We start from the raw sequence: 27,480 nt of genomic DNA on the forward strand, positions 1-27,480 counted from the left end.
TGTATGTATGTATGTGTATGTATATATGTATGTGTATGTATATATGTATGTGTATGTATATATGTATGTGTATATATGTATGTGTATGTGTATGTGTATGTGTATGTGTATGTGTATGTGTATGTGTATATATGTATGTGTATGTATGTATGTGTATGTATGTATATGTGTATGTATGTATGTGTATGTATGTATATGTATGTATATATGTATGTATGTATGTATGTATGTATGTATATATGTATGTATGTATATGTATATATGTATGTGTATGTATGTATGTATGTATGTGTATGTATGTATGTGTGTACACAATTTCAACACCTAATTTTTTCTCGTAATTAAGAGATCAGCAGTCGAATTTTTTTATTCAGTGAATGCAGTATGCTTCCGTACATACACAGCAGACAGAACGGGCAGAATAATTTATGCATCAGAGTTACTCATTGGCACAGAAGGATTGGCGGCATCTGATTGATGCTGTCAGTAGACAAAAGGTTAAGTTAATGACAAAGTATATCCTTACTTACGGACAAGGCGTGTTCATGATATTGCCTCTGAGACAAATATGGATAAACTATTTATTTAGTCTATTACAGCAGAGCTAGGCTTATGGCCCCTTCACACATAGTGCGAAGTTTGGACGGCGTTTGGACAGAAATGGTGAAACAGTTCGTAATTAGCGCACGAAACATCGCACCAACAGGCAGGCGTGCAAGAGTTCATACACGTGCCGCTGTCCATCGAGCAGGAACAGTGCCAGGTGCAACACATGGCGCCGCTTATGTGGAAGAAATAAAAACCAGTTGGTACGTGTGGAATCACATAGCGCCACTTATGTGGAATAATTAAACAAAAAAAAGAAAAAAAAACCCCACACCACCCGGGAGGCGAACTTGCGCCTTTCAGAAACTCTGATTCCCAGTCAGAGACTTTACCACTGAGCTACAAAGCTGTTCTTTGAAAGCTGCGGAAAGCTGCCTCATATCAGGAAGGACATGGAGGTATTACAAAAAAAATTAAAATCCCACACCATATAGAAACACCGCATTTATCAAGCGAGCAATACAAATATGATCCGTCTGTTCCTCTGGTGATGGCCCATGGTCACAGACATACAGTCATGAAATGACATGAACGAGAAGCAGTGTGCTCTGATCATGTCCACATCTACTGGTCAGGGGGTGCGATGGGTTCGCACAGCGCACACTTTCTTTCAGGCGCTTGTCTGCACAAATAGTTGTAGCAACAGGTGTACGAGGCGTTGGTGGCAGGGACGACATTACATGGTTTGCACACGATTCCTGCATCACACGCACTAAGTGTGCACTTTGTCCAAACTTTGCACTATGTGTGAAGGGGCCCTTAACGTTGTACTTTGGACTAAATTTAAATCGGTGTGACTAATGGGCCAGTCACACGGCACAAGACGATTCCTGAATGAAAGGAAAAAGTAAAAAAAAAGTCACATTTCGTTGAGAAAAGGTGGACGAAAGAGCATTATCACCGAATAGCCTGCGACGCAAGAGCGCTAAAGGGATGAAATAGGAACTAAACAAAACCTAAGCTAATGATCGCGACACTTTATGGCCCAGTTACACAGCACAAGACGATTCCTGAATGACGGGGAAAAAAGTGTAAAAAAAAAAAAAAAAAAAGTCACAATTCATTGAGAAAAGGTGGACGAAAGAGCTTTATCACCGAATAGCCTGCGAAGCAAGAGCGCAAAAGGGACGAAAGAGGAACTAAACAAAATCGAAGCTAACGATCTTGATGCTTTAAACAAAATGCGCCTGGAGCAGTGTGTGTCTGCATCTCTGAGTTCCAGGACTCTGCGCTGGAACAGGGCTCATAGCGCCTGAGTCCTGGAGAAACTGCAAACAGAAGCTGTGGAGATCTGTGTGCACGTTGGTGGACCCACCTGTTCTGGTTCCTTGTCCAGAACAAAAGAGGGATCATCTCCATCATCAGAATCCACACTGTCTGTCAACACGCTGTGCACTCCGTCTTGCTCCAATTTAAAAAAACAAAAAACAAACAAAAAAAAACTGGCGTGCCTTGGTCACTGCTGTATCACTGTATTACATTACTAAGCTATACGAGGTCTGTTAGAAAACTATCCGACCTTTTTATTTTTTTAAAAAACTATATGGATTTGAATCGTGCGCTTGCATCAGCCAAGCTTGAACCTTCGTGCGCATACGGGAGTTTTTTCACGCCTGTTGGTTGCGTCATTCGCCTGTGGGCAGGCTTTGAGTGAACACTAGTCCACCCCCCTCATCGGATTTTCATTGTCAGGGAAATGGCTGAGCGATTGGAGCAGTGCTGAATCAAATTTTTCCAGAAACTGTGAGAGACAGCCAGGTGGAAACCATTCGGAAGATTCAGACGGCTTTCGGTGAGGATACTCTGGGCATCACACAGATTAAGGAGCATTACAACCGGATTAAAGACGGCCCACAGCGGCGGAGGGCGCGCCGCGCTCCGAGCGGCCATCGACAGGCTGAAACGACCAGATCATTTCCAAAGTGAAGGCTGTGTTGATCCGGTACGTCATCTGACTACCAGAGAAATTGCAGAAGAGGTGTACATCAGCACTTTTGCGGCACATTCCACTGTTACAGGAGATTTTGTAATGAAAGACGTGCGGAGGAATTCATGCGTCGGGACGGAGCCGCAGTGGCGCACAACAAAAAGCACGTACAAAAAGTACATGTTCTGTCACTAGGGGGCAGTGTGCTGTTCCAAGATGTAAAACAACTTTTGCACAGACAACTTTTTCATATAGAGTGATTAAATCAATCAATCAATCAATTTTTTTATATAGCGCCAAATCACAACAAACAGTTGCCCCAAGACGCTTTATATTGTAAGGCAAGGCCATGCAATAATTATGTAAAACCCCAATGGTCAAAACGACCCCCTGTGAGCAAGCACTTGGCTACAGTGGGAAGGAAAAACTCCCTTTTAACAGGAAGAAACCTCCAGCAGAACCAGGCTCAGGGAGGGGCAGTCTTCTGCTGGACTGGTTGGGGCTGAGGGAGAGAACCAGGAAAAAGACATGCTGTGGAGGGGAGCAGAGCTCGATCACTAATGATTAAATGCAGAGTGGTGCATACAGAGCAAAAAGAGAAAGAAACAGTGCATCATGGGAACCCCCCAGCAGTCTACGTCTATAGCAGCATAACTAAGGGATGGTTCAGGGTCACCTGATCCAGCCCTAACTATAAGCTTTAGCAAAAAGGAAAGTTTTAAGCCTAATCTTAAAAGTAGAGAGGGTGTCTGTCTCCCTGATCTGAATTGGGAGCTGGTTCCACAGGAGAGGAGCCTGAAAGCTGAAGGCTCTGCCTCCCATTCTACTCTTACAAACCCTAGGAACTACAAGTAAGCCTGCAGTCTGAGAGCGAAGTGCTCTATTGGGGTGATATGGTACTACGAGGTCCCTAAGATAAGATGGGACCTGATTATTCAAAACCTTATAAGTAAGAAGAAGAATTTTAAATTCTATTCTAGAATTAACAGGAAGCCAATGAAGAAAGGCCAATATGGATGAGATATGCTCTCTCCTTCTAGTCCCCGTCAGTACTCTAGCTGCAGCATTTTGAATTAACTGAAGGCTTTTTAGGGAACTTTTAGGACAACCTGATAATAATGAATTACAATAGTCCAGCCTAGAGGAAATAAATGCATGAATTAGTTTTTCAGCATCACTCTGAGACAAGACCTTTCTGATTTTAGAGATATTGCGTAAATGCAAAAAAGCAGTCCTACATATTTGTTTAATATGCGCTTTGAATGACATATCCTGATCAAAAATGACTCCAAGATTTCTCACAGTATTACTAGAGGTCAGGGTAATGCCATCCAGAGTAAGGATCTGGTTAGACACCATGTTTCTAAGATTTGTGGGGCCAAGTACAATAACTTCAGTTTTATCTGAGTTTAAAAGCAGGAAATTAGAGGTCATCCATGTCTTTATGTCTGTAAGACAATCCTGCAGTTTAGCTAATTGGTGTGTGTCCTCTGGCTTCATGGATAGATAAAGCTGGGTATCATCTGCGTAACAATGAAAATTTAAGCAATACCGTCTAATAATACTGCCTAAGGGAAGCATGTATAAAGTGAATAAAATTGGTCCTAGCACAGAACCTTGTGGAACTCCATAATTAACTTTAGTCTGTGAAGAAGATTCCCCATTTACATGAACAAATTGTAATCTGTTAGACAAATATGATTCAAACCACCGCAGCGCAGTGCCTTTAATACCTATGGCATGCTCTAATCTCTGTAATAAAATTTTATGGTCAACAGTATCAAAAGCATTACTGAGGTCTAACAGAACAAGCACAGAGATGAGTCCACTGTCCGAGGCCATAAGAAGATCATTTGTAACCTTCACTAATGCTGTTTCTGTACTATGATGAATTCTAAAACCTGACTGAAACTCTTCAAATAGACCATTCCTCTGCAGATGATCAGTTAGCTGTTTTACAACTACCCTTTCAAGAATTTTTGAGAGAAAAGGAAGGTTGGAGATTGGCCTATAATTAGCTAAGATAGCTGGGTCAAGTGATGGCTTTTTAAGTAATGGTTTAATTACTGCCACCTTAAAAGCCTGTGGTACATAGCCAACTAACAAAGATAGATTGATCATATTTAAGATCGAAGCATTAAATAATGGTAGGGCTTCCTTGAGCAGCCTGGTAGGAATGGGGTCTAATAAACATGTTAATGGTTTGGATGAAGTAACTAATGAAAATAACTCAGACAGAACAATCGGAGAGAAAGAGTCTAACCAAATACCAGCATCACTGAAAGCAGCCAAAGATAACGATACGTCTTTGGGATGGTTATGAGTAATTTTTTCTCTAATAGTTAAAATTTTGTTAGCAAAGAAAGTCATGAAGTCATTACTAGTTAAAGTTAATGGAATACTCAGCTCAATAGAGCTCTGACTCTTTGTCAGCCTGGCTACAGTGCTGAAAAGAAACCTGGGGTTGTTCTTATTTTCTTCAATTAGTGATGAGTAGAAAGATGTCCTAGCTTTACGGAGGGCTTTTTTATAGAGCAACAGACTCTTTTTCCAGGCTAAGTGAAGATCTTCTAAATTAGTGAGACGCCATTTCCTCTCCAACTTACGGGTTATCTGCTTTAAGCTACGAGTTTGTGAGTTATACCACGGAGTCAGGCACTTCTGATTTAAAGCTCTCTTTTTTTAGAGGAGCTACAGCATCCAAAGTTGTCTTCAATGAGGATGTAAAACTGTTGACGAGATACTCTATCTCACTTACAGAGTTTAGGTAGCTACTCTGCACTGTGTTGGTATATGGCATTAGAGAACATAAAGAAGGAATCATATCCTTAAACCTAGTTACAGCGCTTTCTGAGAGACTTATAGTGTAATGAAACTTATTCCCCACTGCTGGGTAGTCCATCAGAGTAAATGTAAATGTTATTAAGAAATGATCAGACAGAAGGGAGTTTTCAGGGAATACTGTTAAGTCTTCTATTTCCATACCATAAGTCAGAACAAGATCTAAGATATGATTAAAGTGGTGGGTGGACTCATTTACTTTTTGAGCAAAGCCAATAGAGTCTAATAATAGATTAAATGCAGTGTTGAGGCTGTCATTCTCAGCATCTGTGTGGATGTTAAAATCGCCCACTATAATTATCTTATCTGAGCTAAGCACTAAGTCAGACAAAAGGTCTGAAAATTCACAGAGAAACTCACAGTAACGACCAGGTGGACGATAGATAATAACAAATAAAACTGTTTTTTGGGATTTCCAATTTGGATGGACAAGACTAAGAGTCAAGCTTTCAAATGAATTAAAGCTCTGTCTGGGTTTTTGATTAATTAATAAGCTGGAATGGAAGATTGCTGCTAATCCTCCGCCCCGGCCCGTGCTACGAGCATTCTGACAGTTAGTGTGACTCGGGGGTGTTGACTCATTAAAACTAACATATTCATCCTGCTGTAACCAGGTTTCTGTAAGGCAGAATAAATCAATATGTTGATCAATTATTATATCATTTACCAACAGGGACTTAGAAGAGAGACATTTCAGGGACTTAAAGAAGGGAACAATCTACCCACTGTACTAAAAAGTCAAACAAATTATTTTATTTTCACCAGTGAATTTAAAAAGTGGCTGCTGAATGGTCAGATCTACCAGCATTGACTGAGTTTTTTTTTTTTTTGTAATAAACTGTTTAGTATTAATTTCATGTTTTCTTTGATGCAGTCTTTTTTCTTTCTTTTGTGTGTGTGTGTGAAATTGTCTAATGTTAACCCCATGTTTTTTAGATTTAAATGTTCAATAGTGCAGTCTTTAGGGGGCATGGATTTATATGCTTGCGACTGACTGATAGAATGTGATATCATGATATGGTACCTGTGAGAGTGATTTTAGAACTTGAATTTTAGAATATTGTTCTAATATACTGTAATTTATGAATTTTAATTGATTTATGGCTAAATTATTTGATGTACCTTGGGACTGTAGATGGAAATTGGCTATTTAGCTATAATCTGGTACAACTCATCTCTGCTTTGATGAGCTTAATGATGCTGTACACTGTTTGTTGTCTATGTGGACACCCAGGTACTTGTAATAGTCCACAATGTCCACCTCAGTTCCATTGATAATAACTGTGTTTTGATGGGTCTTCTGTCTTTTGATCTGAAGTCCACCGTCAGCTCCATCATCTTAGATACGTTGAGCTGCAGGTGGTTGAGTCCACACCACTACACAAACCTGTCCACCACTCTCCTGTACTCAGCCTCCTGGTCTCCGCCAATACAGCCCATAATGGCAGAGTCACCTGCAGACTTCTGCAGGGGCAGGACTGTGACCAGATCCTGAAGTTTGAGGTGTAGAGTGTGAACAGGAATGGATAGAGGACTGTCCTCTGTGGTGCCCCTGTGCTACTCTTGATGGTGTCAGATATAATATTCTGAAGCCTCACATATTGTGGGTGTCTTGTGAGGTAGCTGGTAATCCAGGCCACCAGTGGAGCCTCCACCTTCATGTCATGTAGCTTATTGCTGAGCAGGTCAGGCCGCGTGGTATTGAACGCACTGGAGAAGTCAAATAACATGACTCTCACAGTGCTGCCTGCCTCCTCCAGGTGACAGTAATCTCTGTGCAGCATGAGAATGGCGGCATCCTCCACTCCCCTGTTGGGCTAGTACGTGAACTGCAGAGGATCCAACTATGGTTCCACAACTGTGCATAGGTGCCTCAGGATGAGCCTCTCCAGTGACTTCATAACATGTCATGTTAGGGCCACGGGTCTTAGTCATTAAGTGCGTTGGGGTTCTTCTACTTGGGCACCGGGACCAGACATGAGGTTTTCTACTGCCCAGGAACAGTCATCTGGCTCAGGTGGGTAGGGGGACTACGGTGGAGGTCTTCAGGCATGACTGGACAGCAGACTGTGTCAGGGACCGGTTGAAGATTTTCATGAAAATTTCAGCAAGCTGGTCTACACAGTCTTTCAGCACTTGTTCACAGATGCAGTAAGGGTCGGTTGCTTTGTGTGGATTGACACCTCAGCGTGCACCTCATCTCATGCTCCCCCACCGTGAAGTTGCTCCCAGCCGCTTGCAACAACATGGCTCCTCCTGGTGCCACAGTCTCAAAGCAAGCAAAGAAGAGACATAATTTTTTTGCCAATGCGACATCACCTTCAGCTGCTCTGATGCCGGGTTTGGTGTGGTGCTGGACCACCATCCATGCCTGCTTGCTCTTGTTGCTGGCCAGGTGGTCTTTGTTCCTCCTCCTGAAATCCTCCTTGGCCTTTCTGATGCCTGTCTTCAGGTTGGCGTAGGCTGTGCTGTTGAGAGCCCTATCACCAGCTTTGAAAGTGGAGTTTCTCTCCTTCAGCAGCTGCTTCACCTCCCTCCAGGGTTTCTGATTGGGGTAGACCCGGATGCGTTTCTCCACTGTGACTGTATCTAAGCAGTTCTTGATGTAACACAGTACAGTGTCCGTAAATACATCCAGGTCGTCATCCTAAAAGATGTCCCGTTGAAGCAGTCCTGCAGCTGGTGAGAAGCGCTGTCTCGCCATGTTTTGACTGTCTTAATGGTGGTGGGGGGTGAATTTCTGGAGGAGAGTATATGCATTGATGAGTGGCAGAGAGATGTGGTCTGACTTAACTATATGTGTGAAAATCACCCGTAATGACGTTCACCACTTCTGGATGTCAATTCAGCTGTAGGCTAATGTTGCTGTGTAAAAGTCCGAGGGCAGAGCTAGCTTTAGCATCCGGTAGAATGTAAACAGTGGTTAGCAATACTCCAGTAAACTGCCAAGGACGGTCAGCATTTAACAATCAAATTTCCAGGTCTGGGGAACAGTGGTTGGTTACTTTCGCTGTGTTGTTGTATCAGTTGCTGTGGATATACATACATAACCCTCCTCCTTTGTTCTTATCGGAGTCACTGGTCCTGTTGAGGCACCGCATTGAATAGCGTGCTAACTTCATAGCCAAGTCTAGGATGGATGAGTGTAACCAAGTTTCCGTAAAGACTAGGACACAGCACTCTCTCGTGAAGTGTCCTAAGCCGCCTGCAGCCTCAATTCGTCCATTTTATTAGAGAGGGATATTACATTGGCAACGGAGAGACTGGGAGGCGATGGTTTGTGTGGCTGCTTCCATAGCCTGGCTAGCCCGCCGGCCCTGCATCCCTGCTTTTGGTTGCACTCCCTGCGGCGCCTCCGCTTCCTTCTCTTTGGGATGGTGAGGCATGGAGAGCCCAGGTCCCTTATTATGTGACCCAGGATGTTGTATGAATGAGAAGACTCAACTGTAATATTTCTCTCACACGAAACTCCAATTTTTAACAGATTGTGTCGATTGTATGAGGTATTAGCTCAACAGAAAGTTGATAAGACAATAAAACAAAGCACTGAAAGTGTGAGCACAGATCCGCTGCGTCGACACACACACCATCTTGTAGAGATAGTATGTGCCTTTCAAGTATACCTTCTAATTGTAGAGTTGATATCTTGTCACATAAACTGTTGTGCTCTCTGAGGCATTCATTTTTCAGATTTGTTGGTTCATGTATGTGTTTATCCATTTTTGTTGATTGGAAGAACTCTGATGTCTACTGTATGCAGTGATTTATTGATTTACAGTCTGCATGACTCACGCTTTTTTTCTTATTGTGTGGGTGTGTGTGTGTGGGGTGGGCTCTCGTCTTAGTAAAAAAGGTTTTGCCAAATGCATCTGTCATTAGCTTTCTATCTGCACAATTTATATAGTGAGTTTATAATGTTACCTTTCATGTTGCAAGTGTTAAATTGAGCAGGAAATAATGTGTAATTTTCAGTTTTTTTGTTTTTGTTTTTCAGCAGTGGCTTAAATATATGAAGACATATATGGGGTCATGCTTGCTGTACTTAGTTGATAAGTGGTTACTTATTTATTTTTTCCCTCAGTGGTGGATTAAGCAACCTGTTGTACCTCTGTACTTTGCCTGACCACGTGCACTGTGTGGGTGAGGAACCCCGGCAGGTACTTCTTCGAGTATATGGTGCCATCCTCCAGGTTGGTCAATGAAGTGACGCTCATCAATAACAGTGACTGTAGACACTCGTATTTTAACATCATAAGCAATGTTTGGTGCACTTACAGTTTGGGCCTTAAATATTATGATGCTTACGTTTGCTGTCTTCCACAGTGTGAATTTAACAGTAGATAATTCAAAGTGGCTCATACAAATCAAATCAATTTTATTTATATAGCACCAAATCACAACAAACAGTTGCCCCAAGGCGCTTTATATTGTACGGCAAAAGCCATACAACTACAGAAAAACCCCAACGGTCAAAATGACCCCCTGTGAGCAAGCACTTGGCGACAGTGGGAAGGAAAAACTCCCTTTTAACAGGAAGAAACCCCCAGCAGAACCAGGCTCAGGGAGGGGCAGTCTTCTGCTGGGACTGGTTGGGGCTGAGGGGAGAGAATCAGGAAAAAGACATGCTGTGGAAAAGAGCAGAGATCAATCACTAATGATTAAATGCAGAGTGGTGCATACAGAGCAAAAAGAGAAAGAAACACTCAGTGCATCATGGGAACCCCCCAGCAGTCTAAGTCTATAGCAGCATAACTAAGGGATGGTTCAGGGTCACCTGATCCAGCCCTAACTATAAGCTTTAGAAAAAAGGAAAGTTTTAAGTCTAATCTTAAAAGTAGAGAGGGTATCTGTTTTGAAACAAGGTTCGGTCAGATCGGCACACAGAAATGATCACACAGACTGCACTTTGCTAGAACAAACAGGCGTATATTTATTCCCCACAAAAGCAGTTACATCAAGCACAAGTGGTTGCAGCGCATGAAACATCTCTTTCTCTCTTACCGTGACGCCTTTAAGGTGGAGCGCCAACACCTTCGGCAGAGTGCGCTTGTCAACCGGCTGGGCGTTCGTACGTAAACCCGCAGCAGACTCTATCGGAGCATGGCTCTGCCTCCTCTTTTCTAGTGTGTGCGCAAAGGGAGGGTGAGTGGCCATTTCAAACTCCCTGGCGCACATAATTTCTTTAATCAACAGGCATCAAAAAGGTATTTCCTCTTGCAAAAACATCTCTTCAGCGCAGTCGTCAATAGCAACACAATAGCAACACAAACAAAGTTGTGAATAACAAGTACCTCCAGCTCTTCACTCCCAGTTCAGACTGACCCCAGCATGCTAAAACAAAGTTGAATAATCAGTGTAACAAGTACATCCAGCTCTTCACTCCCAGTTCAGACTGACCCCAGCATGCTAAAACAAAGTTGAATAACAAGTACATTCTCAGGGTTACTTTAAGACAGGTGCAAAACAGCACAATAACATTTTTATTATACATTTCCACTCTTGGTGTTTTGCACCAATCAATTTATGTAACTTTGTATGGAGATAGGTAAATGTGAATTCCATCCATAAACATTGACTATATCGTGCCAGAACATTTCCCACATTTCTTCTAGTGATTCACAAACAAAATTTCGAGTAATATAGTCTTGATTATCGTCATTCCATGCAATATATTCATACACATAACCCGGTATTGTGGGGTCTAATGTGACATTATATTGGTTTACTCCAAAAGGATCATGAATTAACAGTGTCAATTTCATCGCATTCGTTGAAATATTACCCATTCCACTTCCCGTCTTAATCGTATAACATATATACATGTAAAAATATTACAAAAAGTCATAACACATATTGCTATAATTAATAAAAGTAAGGGCGGCACTAAGGTACTCCTGGCAGTGATGGACATCCCTGAAAAGATATCCCACCAATGGTGTGCTGACGCTTGCTGTACTAATTTTGCCACATGTTTTACCCGTTCGCTAGCTATCAATGTAGACACCATGAGACTGGAGACGTTGGACGTATGTGACTCTATTAATTGCTGAATTTCCGTAGATTGTTCCAATGCGCATTTGAAATGCTCCAGGGAAAGACTCCATGGGGAATGCAATACATCCCATTGTACCGAAGTCAGCCGACTTGATACAGAATAATTAGTCAAACGATACGTCCGGTCTCCCCAATGCCATAAATGCACATTGTTCAGGCAGCCAGTATACGGAACCGAAGGTACCTGTGAATTATTTTTCATTGTTGCAACACACAGAGCATGTGGGCCGATCTGCCACAACATTTCTCTTGGTGTTTCCCTAGTCCAGTCACAAAGTACAACCTCTGAGTCGGTTAGACATGGATTGGCATATCCAGTTTGCAGCACACAAGCCATACCCTTATCTGTTATATCACACATTTTGGTATCAAAAGTCGTATTGGTTTTTGGTTCTAGCCACTCTCCATCCATATGCAAGAACCAATAGCCATTAGTCGTAATTACCGGTAACACTTGATATTTACAAACAACCTTTGGTTGTGTCACATTGTACTGGGTCCAGTGTCCAGTACATACTGTTTCATTACACTGTGTAAATTCTGGATGTAACTTTAACCATAAGGTATCAGTTATATTCCAAATCCGTCTCCAATCATGATAGTTCCCTATGGTAACTATACGCTGAAATCTTTCTCTTTGAGCTTCTGCATGAATTAGTTGTACTGCACATGCTGTCCAATTACCTATATGTGATAGATTCTTTAATGAATCATAGGTTTCATTCCATAATTTCATTTGCCATTGAAAGCTTTTCTGCCACAGATCTGCATTTTGCAATTGTCCAACCAATGCTGTTGGTAACCACTCTCCCATCTGATGTAATACTTGAGATGAATATTGACCTGTGTTTGACAGCATGGTCCTAGTTACTTCATTATCCACAGTATTTGATACTCCTAGGACAGTACCTGTTCCTCCTAATAAAGTATTATACCACGCTCTTCGGCGTCTTCTACAAATTGGGATTTTTGGAAAGGTAATTTTCCAATATACCTTCGTTTTTATTGTGGCCTGTGCCAAATAAGTACAAGTATCAATCAAAGGTGCAACCTGGGTTTGTGTTGCCTTAGCCTCTGTTGGTAGTACCCACAGCATGTACAGGAATGATCTTCTCCCTTTAATTTCAGTACTATTACTGATCATTACTTTACTCCACGGTTTAATAGTCCAGGTGGTTCCATTGACATTACTACACGATTTACTTGTCATATTAAAAACACACATGTTCACTCTAGCATTAAGAGTGACATTACATCCCATAGTAAATACTGGTATATGGTGTCTGGCAAAACAGTTCACACATCGCCATAGTTTGCAATTACTGGTGAATCATCTTGCGTTCTGTTGTTGGCGGAGTTCTTCCATCCTGTTTGGAACAATGGTATCTCTTCAAGTTCGTTTCCTTCCGTCATCCCCCAGCAGCCGGAGACCATGGCACCACCTACAAGGAGGAGTATGACCCAGCAGCCGACACCTCCAATCCCGGGGCTTCCACTGGTTGCCATGACGACGTTCACCTCCTGTGGTCCTTGATCGCCCGATCAGCAACTCCCACCAGGGCATCAATCCGAGCCTAGACAACACAAATGTAACTACGGGTAGAATGACAACGATTAGTCTTCTCTTACATAACACTTTGATACAGGCACATTTACCCATTTTTCTTCACCCTGATAGAGTATACTAACAGTTGCATCATTCCCTTGAGCTATAATTTCTGCCGCTTTAGGCGGTCCGTTAGGTTGTTTAACCCAAACTTTGGCACCTGCTTGATCTGAGGAACCAAAGCCTTGCGTTCCTCGTGTAGTTATTACTATGGGTTTTGGTATTTCTTGTACCATCCCCATTTCACAGGGAATTGAGCATTTTTATCCCCTTTATTCAATATCAGGGGTTGTTCTCCAAATAATCGACAAACCACTCCAATCTCACCTTGATAATCTGCATCTATCACTCCGGCTTGAATGGTTAAACCTTTGAGTGATAAACCGCTACGTGGTAAAATGTGTCCATATGTCCCCTTTGGACACTGCAGGCCTAACCCTGTCTTTATCACTTGAATTTGATCAGGTACCAATGTTACGGTTGTCAATGTTCTTAAATCCAGTCCTGCTGAGCCTGGAGTTGCTCTGACAGGTAATTCCGCTTGTGGATCAATTTTCCACATTTTGATGCTTTCTGTAGTATGCTCTATCTCTTCTCCTGAAATCATTCTTATCAAGGGTGTGGATCCCGACCCTATTGGCCGATTGTTCAACTGATCCACAGCAGTAGCCAAGTCCTGTTTCCAATGTCGCATAGTGCGATCTTTTGACAGCTTCCGTAGGGTCTCTTTAAGAAGCCCGTTCATTCGCTCTATTAACCCCGCCGCCTGCGGGTAATAGGGAATATGATAAATCCATTCAACATGATTTTCTTTGGCCCACTCCTTTACTTTATTTCCCGTAAAATGAGTGCCATTATCAGTTTGAATCTGTACTGGCAAACCATAATACTGCTGTATTATTTTCAAACACTTAAGTGTGGCCATTTGATTTGCAAATTTACATTGATGCACTACCAAGACCCCAGAAAATGTATCTACAGCAGTGCATGCATGACTGCATCCTTTGGACATGGGCAATGGTCCAATAAAGTCTAACTGCCAAATTTGACCAGGACTTTTTCCACGATTTAACTGCCCATGCAAATGTTGAGGCACACCCTTCCGGTGGTGTTGACATTGTTCACACTCAGTGATTGCTGTTTTCACATCATCCAATTTTAGATCAATACCTCGATCTCTGGCCCATTTTAGGGTACCTTGAACCCCCCAATGTCCTGCTTTGACATGAGCCCATCTAGCCAATCCTGGGCTGGATTGTCTTAATTCAATCATTACTCTTACTAATTGATCTGCAGCTTTATTATATAAAGCTTCTGAGTCTTGTCCATTAGTGTGTGCATCTACATGCATCACAGTAATAGGAATTGTTTTAGCCTTTTCCCAAATGTCTTCCCACAATTCTCTTCCCCAAACTTCCTTAGAATGTATTTTCCAATTAGTGGCATGCCATGTAGGTATCCAGGTAAGTAGTCCTTGGGTCACTGACCATGAGTCTGTATAAATATGGAGGCCCTGTGGTCCTCCCTGCATGACCACCATATGCACGGCCTTCAACTCCGCCCACTGACTGCTTTTTCCTTCTCCTAATTCTTCCAGAGACTGACCTAATTGTGGATTAAAAGCTCCTTTCCATCACCTTTTTCCTGCTTGATATTGACAGGAACCATCAGTGAACCATGCTCGACTTTTCTCATCATCTGACAAATCATCCCACCTTTTTCCTGCTTGAACAGGAGATTCCTCCAATGGTTGAACTTCAAAAGGTTCCTCATCTTCCTCAGGAGCATCAGCTACTTGTTCATGCAGCAATGACACCCCTTTTTCACCTGGTTTTACACGCTCTGACACATACCATTTCCATTTTATCACACTAGCCTCCTGAGCTGTCCCTATTCGGTGAGTGGTGGGATTACTCATCACCCATGTCAAAATAGGTACGTGTGTCCTCATCATTACGTCATGTCCCACCGTTTGTGATTCAGTTTCAATCAACGCCCAATAACATGCTAAAAGCTGTTTTTCAAAAGGTGTATAACGCATACCTGCATCTGGGAGTTTTCTCGACCAGAATCCTAAAGGTTTGCGTACCCTGTTTTGTTTTTGCCATAAGCTCCAATTAGCATAATCATTTAGAGCAGACACTTGAAGTTCTACTGGTCCTGATTGCATTTTCCCTAAAGACACAGCTTGTTGTATGGCTTCTTTTGCCATGTCAAATGAGCATTGTTGTTCCTCCCCCCATACAAAAGAAGAAATGCCAAAAACAAGATGCACAAAAGTCCCAAAGTAGTGATAATGCAGAAAAAAGGTGCAATTTTTTTTTTCATCTTCAAGAAAATACAGTGCTAGTAATAATAAATTCCCACTTACCACATATAACATTTCTGCAACTAATTCATTGTAAACTTATACATAAAAAAAAAAAAATCAATACTCAACACAGCAGGTGTGTTTAACATTCCTGAACATGACAGACGTGTCAAAATGAGTGCACACAAATCCATCATCATCTCTAAAATACCTCCCAATGGAGCTTTCGTTTTAACCTCCACCCGCTTTAACATTTCACATAAAACTGGTGGAGTCGCGGTGGGAATCGCTCCAGTCCACGGCCCAGGGCGTCCCCCACGTCGCTGGCCTATTTCTTTAAAAGTAATCCCATCCCACCCCGGGACTACTTCTTCCTGTTGAGATGCCACCTCCGCATCTCTCTTTCCCAATCTAAAACAAGACATTTCTGTGTGTAGTCTGAACACCCCTCGTTATCCTGCCGACAACGCCAAAAATGTTTTGAAACAAGGTTCGGTCAGATCGGCACACAGAAATGATCACACAGACTGCACTTTGCTAGAACAAACAGGCGTATATTTATTCCCCACAAAAGCAGTTACATCAAGCACAAGTGGTTGTAGCGCATGAAACATCTCTTTCTCTCTTACCGTGACGCCTTTAAGGTGGAGAGCCAACACCTTCGGCAGAGTGCGCTTGTCAACCGGCTGGGCGTTCGTACGTAAACCCGCAGCAGACTATCAGAGCATGGCTCTGCCTCCTCTTTTCTAGTGTGTGCGCAAAGGGAGGGTGAGTGGCCATTTCAAACTCCCTGGCGCACATAATTTCTTTAATCAACAGGCATCAAAAAGGTATTTCCTCTTGCAAAAACATCTCTTCAGCGCAGTTGTCAATAGCAACACAATAGCAACAAAAACAAACTTGTGAATAATAACAAGTACATCCAGCTCTTCACTCCCAGTTCAGACTGACCCCAGCATGCTAAAACAAAGTTGAATAACAAGTACATTCTCAGGGTTACTTTAAGACAGGTGCAAAACAGCACAATAACATTTTTATTACACAGTATCTGTCTCCCTGATCCGAATTGGGAGCTGGTTCCACAGGAGAGGAGCCTGAAAGCTGAAGGCTCTGCCTCCCATTCTACTCTTAAAAACCCTAGGAACTACAAGTAAGCCTGCAGTCTGAGAGCGAAGCGCTCTATTGGGGTGATATGGTACTATGAGGTCCTTAAGATAACATGGGACCTGATTATTCAAAATCTTATAAGTAAGAAGAAGAATTTTAAATTCTATTCTAGAATTAACAGGAAGCCAATGAAGAGAGGCCAATATGGGTGAAATATGCTCTCTCCTTCTAGTCCCCGTCAGTACTCTAGCTGCAGCATTTTGAATTAACTGAAGGCTTTTCAGGGAACTTGTAGGACAACCTGATAATAATGAATTACAATAGTCCAGCCTAGAGGAAATAAATGCATGAATTAGTTTTTCAGCATCACTCTGATACAAGACCTTTCTAATTTTAGAGATATTACGCAAATGTAAAAAAGCAGTCCTACATATTTGCTTAATATGCGCATTGAGGGACATATCCTGATCAAAAATGACTCCAAGATTTCTCACAGTATTACTAGAGGTCAGGGTAATGCCATCCAGAGTAAGGATCTGGTTAGACATCATGTTTCTAAGATTTGTGGGGCCAAGTACAATAACTTCAGTTTTATCTGAATTTAAAAGCAGGAAATTAGAGCTCATCCATGTCTTTGTCTGTAAGACATTCCTGCAGTTTAACTAATTGGTGTGTGTCCTCTGGCTTCATGGATAGATAAAGCTGGGTATCATCTGCGTAACAATGAAAATTTAAGCAATGCTTTCTAATAATACTGCCTAAGGGAAGCATGTATAAAGTGAATAAAATTGGTCCTAGCACAGAACCTTGTGGAACTCCATAATTAACCTTAGTCTGTGAAGAAGACTCCCCATTTACATGAACAAATTGTAATATATTAGATAAATATGATTCAAACCACCGCAGCGCAGTGCCTTTAATACCTATGGCATGCTCTAATCTCTGTAATAAAATTTTATGGTCAACAGTATCAAAAGCAGCACTGAGGTCTAACATGACAAGCACAGAGATGAGTCCACTGTCTGAGGCCATAAGAAGACACACACTTTCAGCTTTAATATGAACATCTTTATCGAGTAAATGGTTTATGAGTTACTGTATGTGTGATTAGGTGTGTAACTTCATGGTTAAACCAGTTTCAGAATTTTTTTTTTTTCCCTTCTGTGCTCCCCTACAATAGATTTGACGGTATGCTTGAAAAGCCACATTGACACTTGCACGAATTTGATGCCCGCACTGGCATGCAATCCTGGAATCTTTTCACGCAGTAACACGAAGTGTTTGTGAATAAGTTGCGCAATGTTCAAAACTGCAGTAAAACTCACCTAAACCATCATCGTATATAAACTAGATATTTGCACTCACCGGACAAAAGCAAAAGTCCTAATGCACTTGTATGGTTTTCCATGTAATAAACACCACATATACTGGATTTTGTATAACCGATTTTTGCTCCCGTTGGACAAAACATCCTGTCCAACCGCAGTGCGTTTTTATTAAAAACCCCTCGCATGTACTGGAAAAAGCAGTTTGGATCTACGTGCCCAGTAACAGAGGTACGAAATTAAGTTCAGCACTGACACTCACCAATTCGAGAAAAGTGAGTACTGTATTTCTGTGATTATTTTTAGTTTAGTGTTTTTATTTAGTAATTTTCTTCCTTTTCCAAACCGTGCTCAGACCCGTCACCCGCAGAGATACATCCATTTTCTTCCGCTTCATCCGGAGTCGGGTCGCAGGGGCAGCAGCTCAAGCAAAGCCACACACACCTCCCCCAGCTCCTCTGGGGGAACTCCAACACGTTCCCAAGCCGGCCGAGAGATGTAGTCCCTCCAGCGTGTCCTGGGTCTTCCCCGGGGCCTCCTCCCAATGGGATGCGCCCGGAACACCTCTCCAGCGAGGCGTCCAGGGGGCATCCGGAAAAGATGCCCGAGCCACCTCAACTGACTCCTTTCGATGTGGAGGAGCAGCGGCTCAACTCCGAGCTCCTCCCGAGTGACCAAGCTCCTCACCCTATCTCTAAGGGAGCGCCCAGCCACCGTGCGGAGGAAACTCATCTCGGCCGCTTGTACTTGCGATCTCGTTCTTTCGGTCATGAGCCAAATCTCAAGACCATAGGTGAGGATCGGAACGTAGATCGATCGGTAAATCGAGAGCTTTGCCCCCCTACTCAGCTCTCTCTTCACCACAGTGGTCCGATACAGCGACCGCATCACTGCAGATGCTGCACCGATCCGTCTATCAATCTCACGCTCAATCTGTCCCTCACTCGTGAACAAGACCCCGAGATACTTAAACTCCTCCACTTGAGGCAAGGACACTCCGCCGACCTGAAGAGGGCAAAGCACCTTTTTCTGGTCGAGAACCATGGCCTCGGATTTGGAGGTGCTGATTTTCATCCCGGACGCTTCACACTCGGCTGCAAACCGCCCCAGTGCACGCTGAAGGTCCTGATTTGACGAAGCCAACAGAACCACATCGTCCGCAAACAGCAGAGACGAGATTCTGTGGTTCCCAAACCAGACCCCCTCTACACCCTGGCTGCGCCTAGAAATTCTGTCCATAAAGATAATGAGCATAACCGGTGACAAAGGGCAGCCCTGGCAGAGGCCAACGTGCACTGCAAACAGGTTTGACTTACTACCGGCAATGTGAACCAAGATCCTGCTGCGGTCATACAGGGACCGGATAGCCCTTAGCAAAGGACCCCGTACTCCCGGAGAACTCCCCACAGGGTGCCCCGAGGGACACGGTCGAACGCCTTCTCCAGATCCACAAAACACATGTGGATTGGTTGGGCGAACTTCCATGAACCCTCGAGCACCCGATGGAGCGTGTAGAGCTGGTCCAGTGTGCTGCGACCAGGACGAAAACCACACTGCTCCTCCTGAATCCGAGGTTCGACCATCGGTCGAATTCTCCTCTCGTACTCTGGAATAGACCTTACCGGGGAGGCTGAGGAGTGTGATCCCCCTATAGTTGGAACGCACCCTCCGGTCCCCCTTCTTAAACAGAGGGACCACCACCCTTGTCTGCCAATCCAGAGGCACTGTCCCCGATCGCCACGCGATGCTGCAGAGCAGTGTCAGCCAAGACAGTCCCACAACATCCAGAGACGTAAGGTACTCAGGATGGATTTCATCCACCTTAGGAGCCTTGCCACCAAGGAGCTTTCTAACCACCTCCGTGACTTCGGCCTGGGTAATGGATGAGTCCGCCTCTGAGTCCCCAGTCTCTGCTTCCTCTTCGGAAGACGTGATGATGGGATTGAGGAGGTCCTCGAAGTACTCCTTCCACCGCCCAACAACATCCCCAATCAGGGTCAGAGATCAGAGATACAAAGGTTGTGATTTGTCACTTTTTACTCCATCTCCCATCATATGTTAAGTTTTTGCAATACACACACCGATTTGGATCACATACTTTTGGCAGAAAATATGCCGCAAATATAACAAACTTCACAGCACTAAGTTGAAAATGATGATTGTAGAAAGAAGAGCTCATTCAGGGACAAATCCAGAAAAAGCATAATCCAGAAAAATTACATAAAAAGACACGATGGAGAACTTTAAAACTGTCACGTACGTCAATGTTATTGCATGGCATGGAGTTAGAGTTGCAGAGGATTTTAAGGTACACTCTGCAGTGGACTTAGGAAAACAAAGAGTGACTCGACCAAATGTAATCTTTTTAATGGACATAATGCCTGCCGCTTGTTTAAGGCAGGCTTTTATTTTTTTCAGAGGAATTTTTGACCTGGTCATTAAATTAGGCAAATCCTGATTCAGGATTCCCTGTAGATCATTCAGCACCTCCTGAGTGTAACTAATCTGTTACATAAATAGAAGGATTTTGTCCGTTTTATCTATATAACGGATTTCGATTATAACGGACAAGATTTTTGAGTCCACCTGAATCCATATGCGTGTTTTACTGTAGTTCACGCAAGTAGCAAGAAATTTATGCATGCCAGAAGTTTTGAACATTTTAATATTTTCTTTGCCAGATCTCATAGATCTGGCAACTTGCTTCTGACTGATTGTTTGTTGCTGTGACGCCACTCTGAACTTCACACGGTTGTATATGCTTCTTTTTTTTCTGTTTAGCACTGTTCTGGTTATTAATTGTATCTACTCTGAACGTTATTTAACAACAGTCCTGTTGTGAATCGCTAGCAGTTAACATTTGCTAGCGGTTAGCTTTCGTTAGCTAGGTCGACACCTTCCCTCTCCGTTGTTACTTTTTATAGCCGTTTCTTTTCTACCCGTTTAATACTTCTGTTTGTTTTTCAGTTGATCTGCTGTGAATTTTAAGTAATTATTTTACTTCTGTGTAAAATCTTAGGAGCGGCTAGCGTTTTTGCTAGCGGTTAGCTTGCGTTAGCTATTTCGGACCCCCGTCCGAATTTTTTCATTTCATTTTTTTACACTCCTGTTAGTTAATTAACCGTTTAGTGTATTTTATAGCTGCTGCTTTTTTACCTGTTTAATACTTCTGTTAGTTTTTCAGTGTAACTGCTGTGAATTTTAATAAATTTATTTGCGTCTGTGTGACCCTTAGGAGTGCTTAGCTTATCCATTATTGGTTAGCTTGTGTTTTGCTTGGCTACATTCTTGAATTTCTTAGTGCACAAAGTACACTACTAATTCTACTTTACACCCTCCGTAAATCCTGCGTGATGTTGGAAGATAGGGTGGCTCTCTTAGAGAGCCGTGTCCGTAAGTTAGAGCAGCTTCTTAGCGCAGTGGATTTAGATGTTAAGGCCACTCCAGATGAGGTGTTGGGGCGGCTAGCAAGCCCATTGGCATCAGCTTAGAAACGCCGGCTGTGGATGACGGCTTTCGGACTGTGGCTAGGCGGAGGAAGCCCCATAGGGCTTGGTGCCCGGTTGTGGCACCCCGATCACACTCGCCAGTGCGAACTCGAATCGGTTCTCCCCCTTGGATTTGCCTGATGTGAATTCTCTGAGCCCACAAGTGACTTCCACTCCTGTCTCCAGGCCAAAACACCGGACTTTAGTGATAGGGATTTCTATCACCCACAGTCAGGTTACAGACACCAGCTGATGTTAAATGTATTCCACATCTCATCTTAGGGTGCTGATGCTGCAGAAGGGAAGACAAAGGAACATGACATGAGATATAGTCACATAGTTATTCACGTTGGCACCAATGATATCAGGATGAAGCACTCAAAGGTCACAAAAATGGACATAGAGAGGACTTGTGACCTTGCCAGAAAGATGTCGGCATTGATTAATAGTCTCTGGTTCCCTCCCCTCCCGGGGTACTGATGAGGCGTTTAGCAGACTGACATTGTTAAATAGGTGGCTGGCGCAGTTTTGTAGACAGCAAGGCTTTAGCTTTATTGATAACTGGCCTTCGTTCTGGGGCCGCCGTGGCTTGCTGATGCCGGACGGCCTCCACCCTACTGGGGAAGGCGCCGCCATCTTGTCTGCGAACATAGATGGAGCTCTACAGGGAGGGTAACATTAGGAATCTACAGCAGGCCACGAAGCAGGTGATTAGAGACCCTGCAAGGCTTATGACAAATGTGGGTGTGGAATCCATTAGCTTAGCGGGGAATTTAGTGCAGAAAATCCACTATGGTGATAGTGCAGTTTATTTGCCAGGGAGGGAATTTCAACAAGTTGAGACTGTGGCCTGTTTACGTAGTTGTGTCCATAAAAATCATAGAGGGATATGCTTTCCAAACTTAATACCCATTACTATATTGGATGATGTTGAAGTTGAGGATGGCCCAGTGGTTGTTCCAGCAATAGCAAAGATTTCATGTCTGCTACCTACAACGCATGTGGAATGTCTGAAACCTAAACCTACTTCTAGGCATCTTATATATGCTACTCTGGAACCACCCCTAAACCCAAACAGTTCAACTGTCAACCCCACTGAGGTCCTTAGATTGGGTCTCATTACCATAAGATCACTGTCCTCAAAATCATTGTTGATCATTGATCTAATTATTGATCATCACTTAGATATGATTGGGCTATGTGAAACCTGGCTTAAACCTACAGCTGTCCTCCCCTTAAATGAGGCCTGCCCACCAGCATATACATTTAGTCACGTCCCTCGTGATGCGAGGCAAGGCGGGGGTGTTGCTCTTATTTATAAATCTAGGTTTAGCTTATTAGCTGTTGGGGGTTACAAATATCACTCGTTTGAGCATCTGATTCTCTGCTCTGCTCAGGATATTACACATTGCCAAGGTCAGAAGAATAAAAATCAGTCAAGTTACTTTGTCACTGTATATAGGCCTCCTGGCCCATATTCTAAATTCTTAGATGAATTTGGTGCATTCATCTCTAACTTGTCAACTAGTGTAGATAACATTCTGATCATTGGTGACTTTAACATTCATATAAATAAGCCTTCTGTTCCCCTCTGCAAATCATTTATGGAAATTGTGGATGCATTAGGATTTCGGCAGTGCATTCGGGATTCAACGCACATTAGTGGAAATACCCTGGATCTGGTTCTCGCACGTGGTATTGCTGTCACGAATATTGACATTATGCCTCTTACATCAGTGGTGTCTGATCACTCACTTATTAAGTTTACAGTTTCGCTGCCTTGTTTAGTGGAACAACAACCTTATATATCATTACGGCGATGCATCAACTCCTCAACTAAGACTGAACTCTAAGCTAGACTGCCTGATGTCTTAGCTTCACATTTGACAAATACCCAGTCAGTAGACAGACTTGTGGATAGTTTAAACTCAGTGCTCAAAACTACACTTGACATGATTGCACCACCTGTGTTAAAACCGCACTCCCCCAAATAACAGTCACCTTGGTTCAGTGATTATCTGCGTGACCTCAAGCATAAAGCAAGAGGTCTAGAACGGAAATGGCGTCGTTCAAAATTAGAAGTGTTTCACCTTGCGTGGTGTGACGCTATCTTAGACTATAAGCATGCATTATTGGCTACAAAGTGGACTTACTATGATTTGATCAGCAAAAACAAGCATAACTCAAAGTTCTTGTTCGACACGGTGGCAACACTTTTACATGGACAGCCACCTGTAGTTCGCTCTCCTTTTACAGCACAAGATTTCCTGGATTACTTTGGGAAGAAAATAGAAGACATCAGGTTAAACATATCCCGGCATGCCTTAATCCAGCCACTACACCCTGCTATTGATGTGGGCGCCACTACTGAGGTATTACCTAGATTTACAGAATTTGACAGTATCTCACTAGACATGCTGACAAAACTCGTAATGTCAACAAAAACCACAACCTGTTTATTTGATCCTATACCAACAAAACTGTTTAAGGACCTGTGGCCCACTCTTGGGCCGACTGTGCTGGAAATTATTAAGCTTTCTTTAACTTCTGGATCTGTTCCTAAATGGTTCAAATCTGCAGTGATTAAACCATTACTTAAGAAACCTAATCTTGACCCTATTGTATTGACAAACTATCGGCCAATATCAAATCTATCATTTTTCTCTAAAATTCTGGGCAAAGTGGTGTCACGGCAGCTCGTAGACTACCTTACTGAGAATAATCTCTTTGAGCCACTGCAGTCTGCTTTTAGCAAATATCATTCCACAGAGACGGCTCTCACTAAAGTGGTGAATGATCTTCTGCTTACAATGGATTCGGACACCACTACGGTTCTGTTGCTGTTAGATCTCAGTGCTGCATTTGATACAGTGGATCATCATATTCTACTTGATAGGCTGGAAAATCATTTTGGGATTACTGGGAGTGCCCTTGCATGGCTGATGTCATATTTGACCAGTCGTTCTCACTGTGTTTTGTACAGTAACACTACCTCTAACCTTAGTGACATGAAATTTGGGGTTCCACAGGGGTCTGTCTTAGGCCCCCTGCTTTTCTCCCTTTGTATAGCACCCCTTGGGCACATATTGCGGCGTTTTGGGATTGCTATGCAGATGATACTCAGTTATACGTGCCGATAACTGCTGGTAATCTCGTTCACATAAAATCCTTAGAAGATTGCCTTGCAGCAGTGAAAAGTTGGATGTCTAGAAACTTCCTACTTTTAAACTCTGATAAGACTGAAATCAATCAATCAACATTTATTTATAAAGCGCTTTACAGCACCGACTGGTGTCCAAAGTGCTTAACATTAAAAACACAAATTTACAAAATAAAACACATATATAAAATAAAATTTTAAAACAACGCATAAAAAAGAACATAAAAAATAACAGAACATGTCACCTCCCCACTAAGTGTTAAAAGCCAGTTTAAATAAATAAGTCTTTAACTTAGATTTAAAAAGTGCTAGGTCAGGAATAGTACGTAACTCAAGAGGTAGCTCATTCCACAGTCTGGGGCCAGCTACCGCGAAAGCATGATCACCCCAGCGTTTATATCTTGACCTTGGAACATCTAAGTAAAGCTGGCCAGACTCCCTTAACGTCCTACTGTAGGTGCGCAAAGTTAAAATTTCAGACAAGTAGGGAGGTGCAAGGCCATAAATAGCTTTAAAAACAAACATTAAAATTTTAAAATCAATTCTAAAATGAACTGGAAGCCAGTGGAGTGAGTATAGGATGGGCGCAATATGCTCACGTCTAAAAGTGTTCGTCAAAAGACGAGCAGCAGCATTCTGCACCAACTGGAGACGCGCAAGAGACGACTGATTAATGCCCGCATAAAGTGCATTACAATAATCAAGTCTGGAGCTGATGAAAGCATGAATGGCCGTCTCAAGATCACGTCTACTGAGAAAGTGCTTTATTTTAGCCAAGAGGCGAAGTTGGGAAAAACTAGCTTTGACAACAGAATTTATCTGTTGATCGAACCTCAAACAGCTGTCAAATATCACTCCCAAATTCTTGACAGCTGGTTTTACATAGTTAGCCAAAGCACCAAAATTTGGTGTTACCACATTTGGTATGCCAGTGCGCTCAAACACCATGATCTCAGTTTTACCATCATTCAGGTAAAGGAAGTTTCGGGACAGCCACTGCTTTACATCACGAATACAATTAAATAATGATGACAAAGCATCACTCCCATTAGTCCTCACAGGCAGATAGATTTGCAGATCATCTGCATAACAATGAAAGGACAAATTGTGCTGGGTTGTAATTGACCCCAATGGCAGAATGTACAAAGAAAATAGAATCGGCCCAAGGACAGATCCCTGCGGCACTCCACAGCACAGAGGAGCAGTTGATGAGGAAAGGTCCCCAATCAAGACAGAAAAGCTCCTTTCAGCCAAATATGATCTAAACCACTCAAGTGCAGTACCATGAATGCCAATAAAATGTTCCAACCGGGAAACAAGTACTGTGTGATCCACAGTATCAAAGGCTGCTGTGAGGTCCAACAGAACCAGCACAGCAGGATTCCCTGCATCCACCGACAGAGTAATATCATTATGAACTTTTAAAAGTGCTGACTCAGTGCTGTATCGCGATCTAAACCCAGACTGGAATTTTTCAAGGATGAGATTGTCTTCTAAAAATGATTGTAACTGTAAAAAGACAACCTTTTCTAAAACCTTAGATAGAAATGGCAGATGAGACACAGGTCTAAAATTGGATAAAACTGATGAGTCCAGGTGAGGTTTTTTTAAGAAGAGGTCGAACCACAGCATGTTTAAAAGCAGCTGGAACAGACCCTGATCTAAGACAAGCATTGATAAAAGTTAGGAGACCCGCCCCAACAGTATTAAAAACCTCCTTCAGCACCTTAGCTGGAACAAGATCAAAAGGACAACTTGTAGATTTTATGTGTTTTACAACATCAGCGAGAGATGCGAAAGAAATGGGCTCAAACTGTTCGAGCACAGCAGAATGTGCACGAGGAGCAGACAACTCAACATTACAGCTCTGATCAGCGTTCTGTCTGACTGATGAAACCTTATCAATAAAAAACTGAAGAAACTCCTCACAGGTTGTGGTTGTAGCGTCCAACAAAACAGAGGTGTGTGGATTTACAACTGAGTTTATAGTCTGAAATAACACACTGGGACGATGACAACTGCTCGAAATAATATGAGACAGATATTGTGCTTTTGCCTCCTTCACAGCCTTCTGATAGTCAGTTAGACTGTCCATCAGAAAACCCAGAGACACCTGTAGTTTGTCCTTGTTCCATTTTCTCTCCGCCCGTCTGCAGCGTTGCCTGAGGGCACGGGTCGTGGCATTTAACCAGGGGTCGGATTTTGATTTCCTGGATTTGCAGCGCATCGGTGCAACAGAGTCCAAAATGACTGTGCATGTAGAGTGGAAAGAAGAGAGGATGTTATCTGGGAATAATGGAGAAACTAGTCCATTCATGGCATAAAACTGAGAGTCCATGAAGGCAGCAGCAAAGTCCCCCGCTGTCGAGGAGGTGACCAAACGGCGGCGAGAGACAGGAACAAGTGGCTTACTAGCAGATGGAGGAGCAATAAATTAAAAAATAACAGGAAAGTGATCTGAAATAGCAATGTCTGATATGTCCTTAAGTGAAACTGAGAGCCCACAATAAATAACCAGGTCCAAGGTGTGTCCAAGATTATGTGTTGGTCCATCCACAACTTGTGTTAGACCAAAAGAGTTCAGGAGGCTTTTAAAATCATCAGCCAGCTGATTAGAAGGACAACAGATATGAATATTAAAATCACCACAGACCAAAAATTTGTCATATTTTGGGATAAAATCTGCCAGAAACTCAGAAAACTCCTGAATAAAATCCTTATTAAATTTTGGTGGACGATAAACAACAGCACAGAGCACAGGACAGTCGAACTCCATCACAAACAACTGAAGTTCAAAAGTGGAGTAGACATTAGAAAATAAAAATCGGCATTTAAAACTGTCTTTAAAAAACCGTGGCCACACCCCCGCCTCGACCTGATGCTCGCGGGGAGCTGAAAAACGAGCAGCTGGGGTGGAGGAGCTCAGAAAAGGCGCTATTTTCACCTGGTTTCAACCAGGTCTCCGTTAACAGGAGAAAGTCCAGATCATGACTGGAGAAAAAGTCATTCAAAATGAAAGTCTTACTTGTGAGTGACCTTGTGTTGATGAGCGCCA

The 27,480-nt window shown here is 42.8% G+C and overlaps 1 protein-coding gene across 1 annotated transcript in view; it reads left to right on the forward strand.

The window, feature by feature from the left end:
• chkb (choline kinase beta) overlaps nucleotides 1-27,480 on the forward strand; it is a 73,123-nt gene that overhangs the window by 13,801 nt on the left and 31,842 nt on the right. Inside the window, exon 3 of the mRNA XM_034175503.1 lies at nucleotides 9,456-9,564. Coding sequence (XP_034031394.1) covers nucleotides 9,456-9,564 — 109 coding nt within the window. The remainder of the gene's footprint in view (nucleotides 1-9,455; nucleotides 9,565-27,480) is intronic.

Source organism: Thalassophryne amazonica, chromosome 8, assembly GCF_902500255.1.
Source record: "Thalassophryne amazonica chromosome 8, fThaAma1.1, whole genome shotgun sequence".
Taxonomy (NCBI): domain Eukaryota; kingdom Metazoa; phylum Chordata; class Actinopteri; order Batrachoidiformes; family Batrachoididae; genus Thalassophryne; species Thalassophryne amazonica.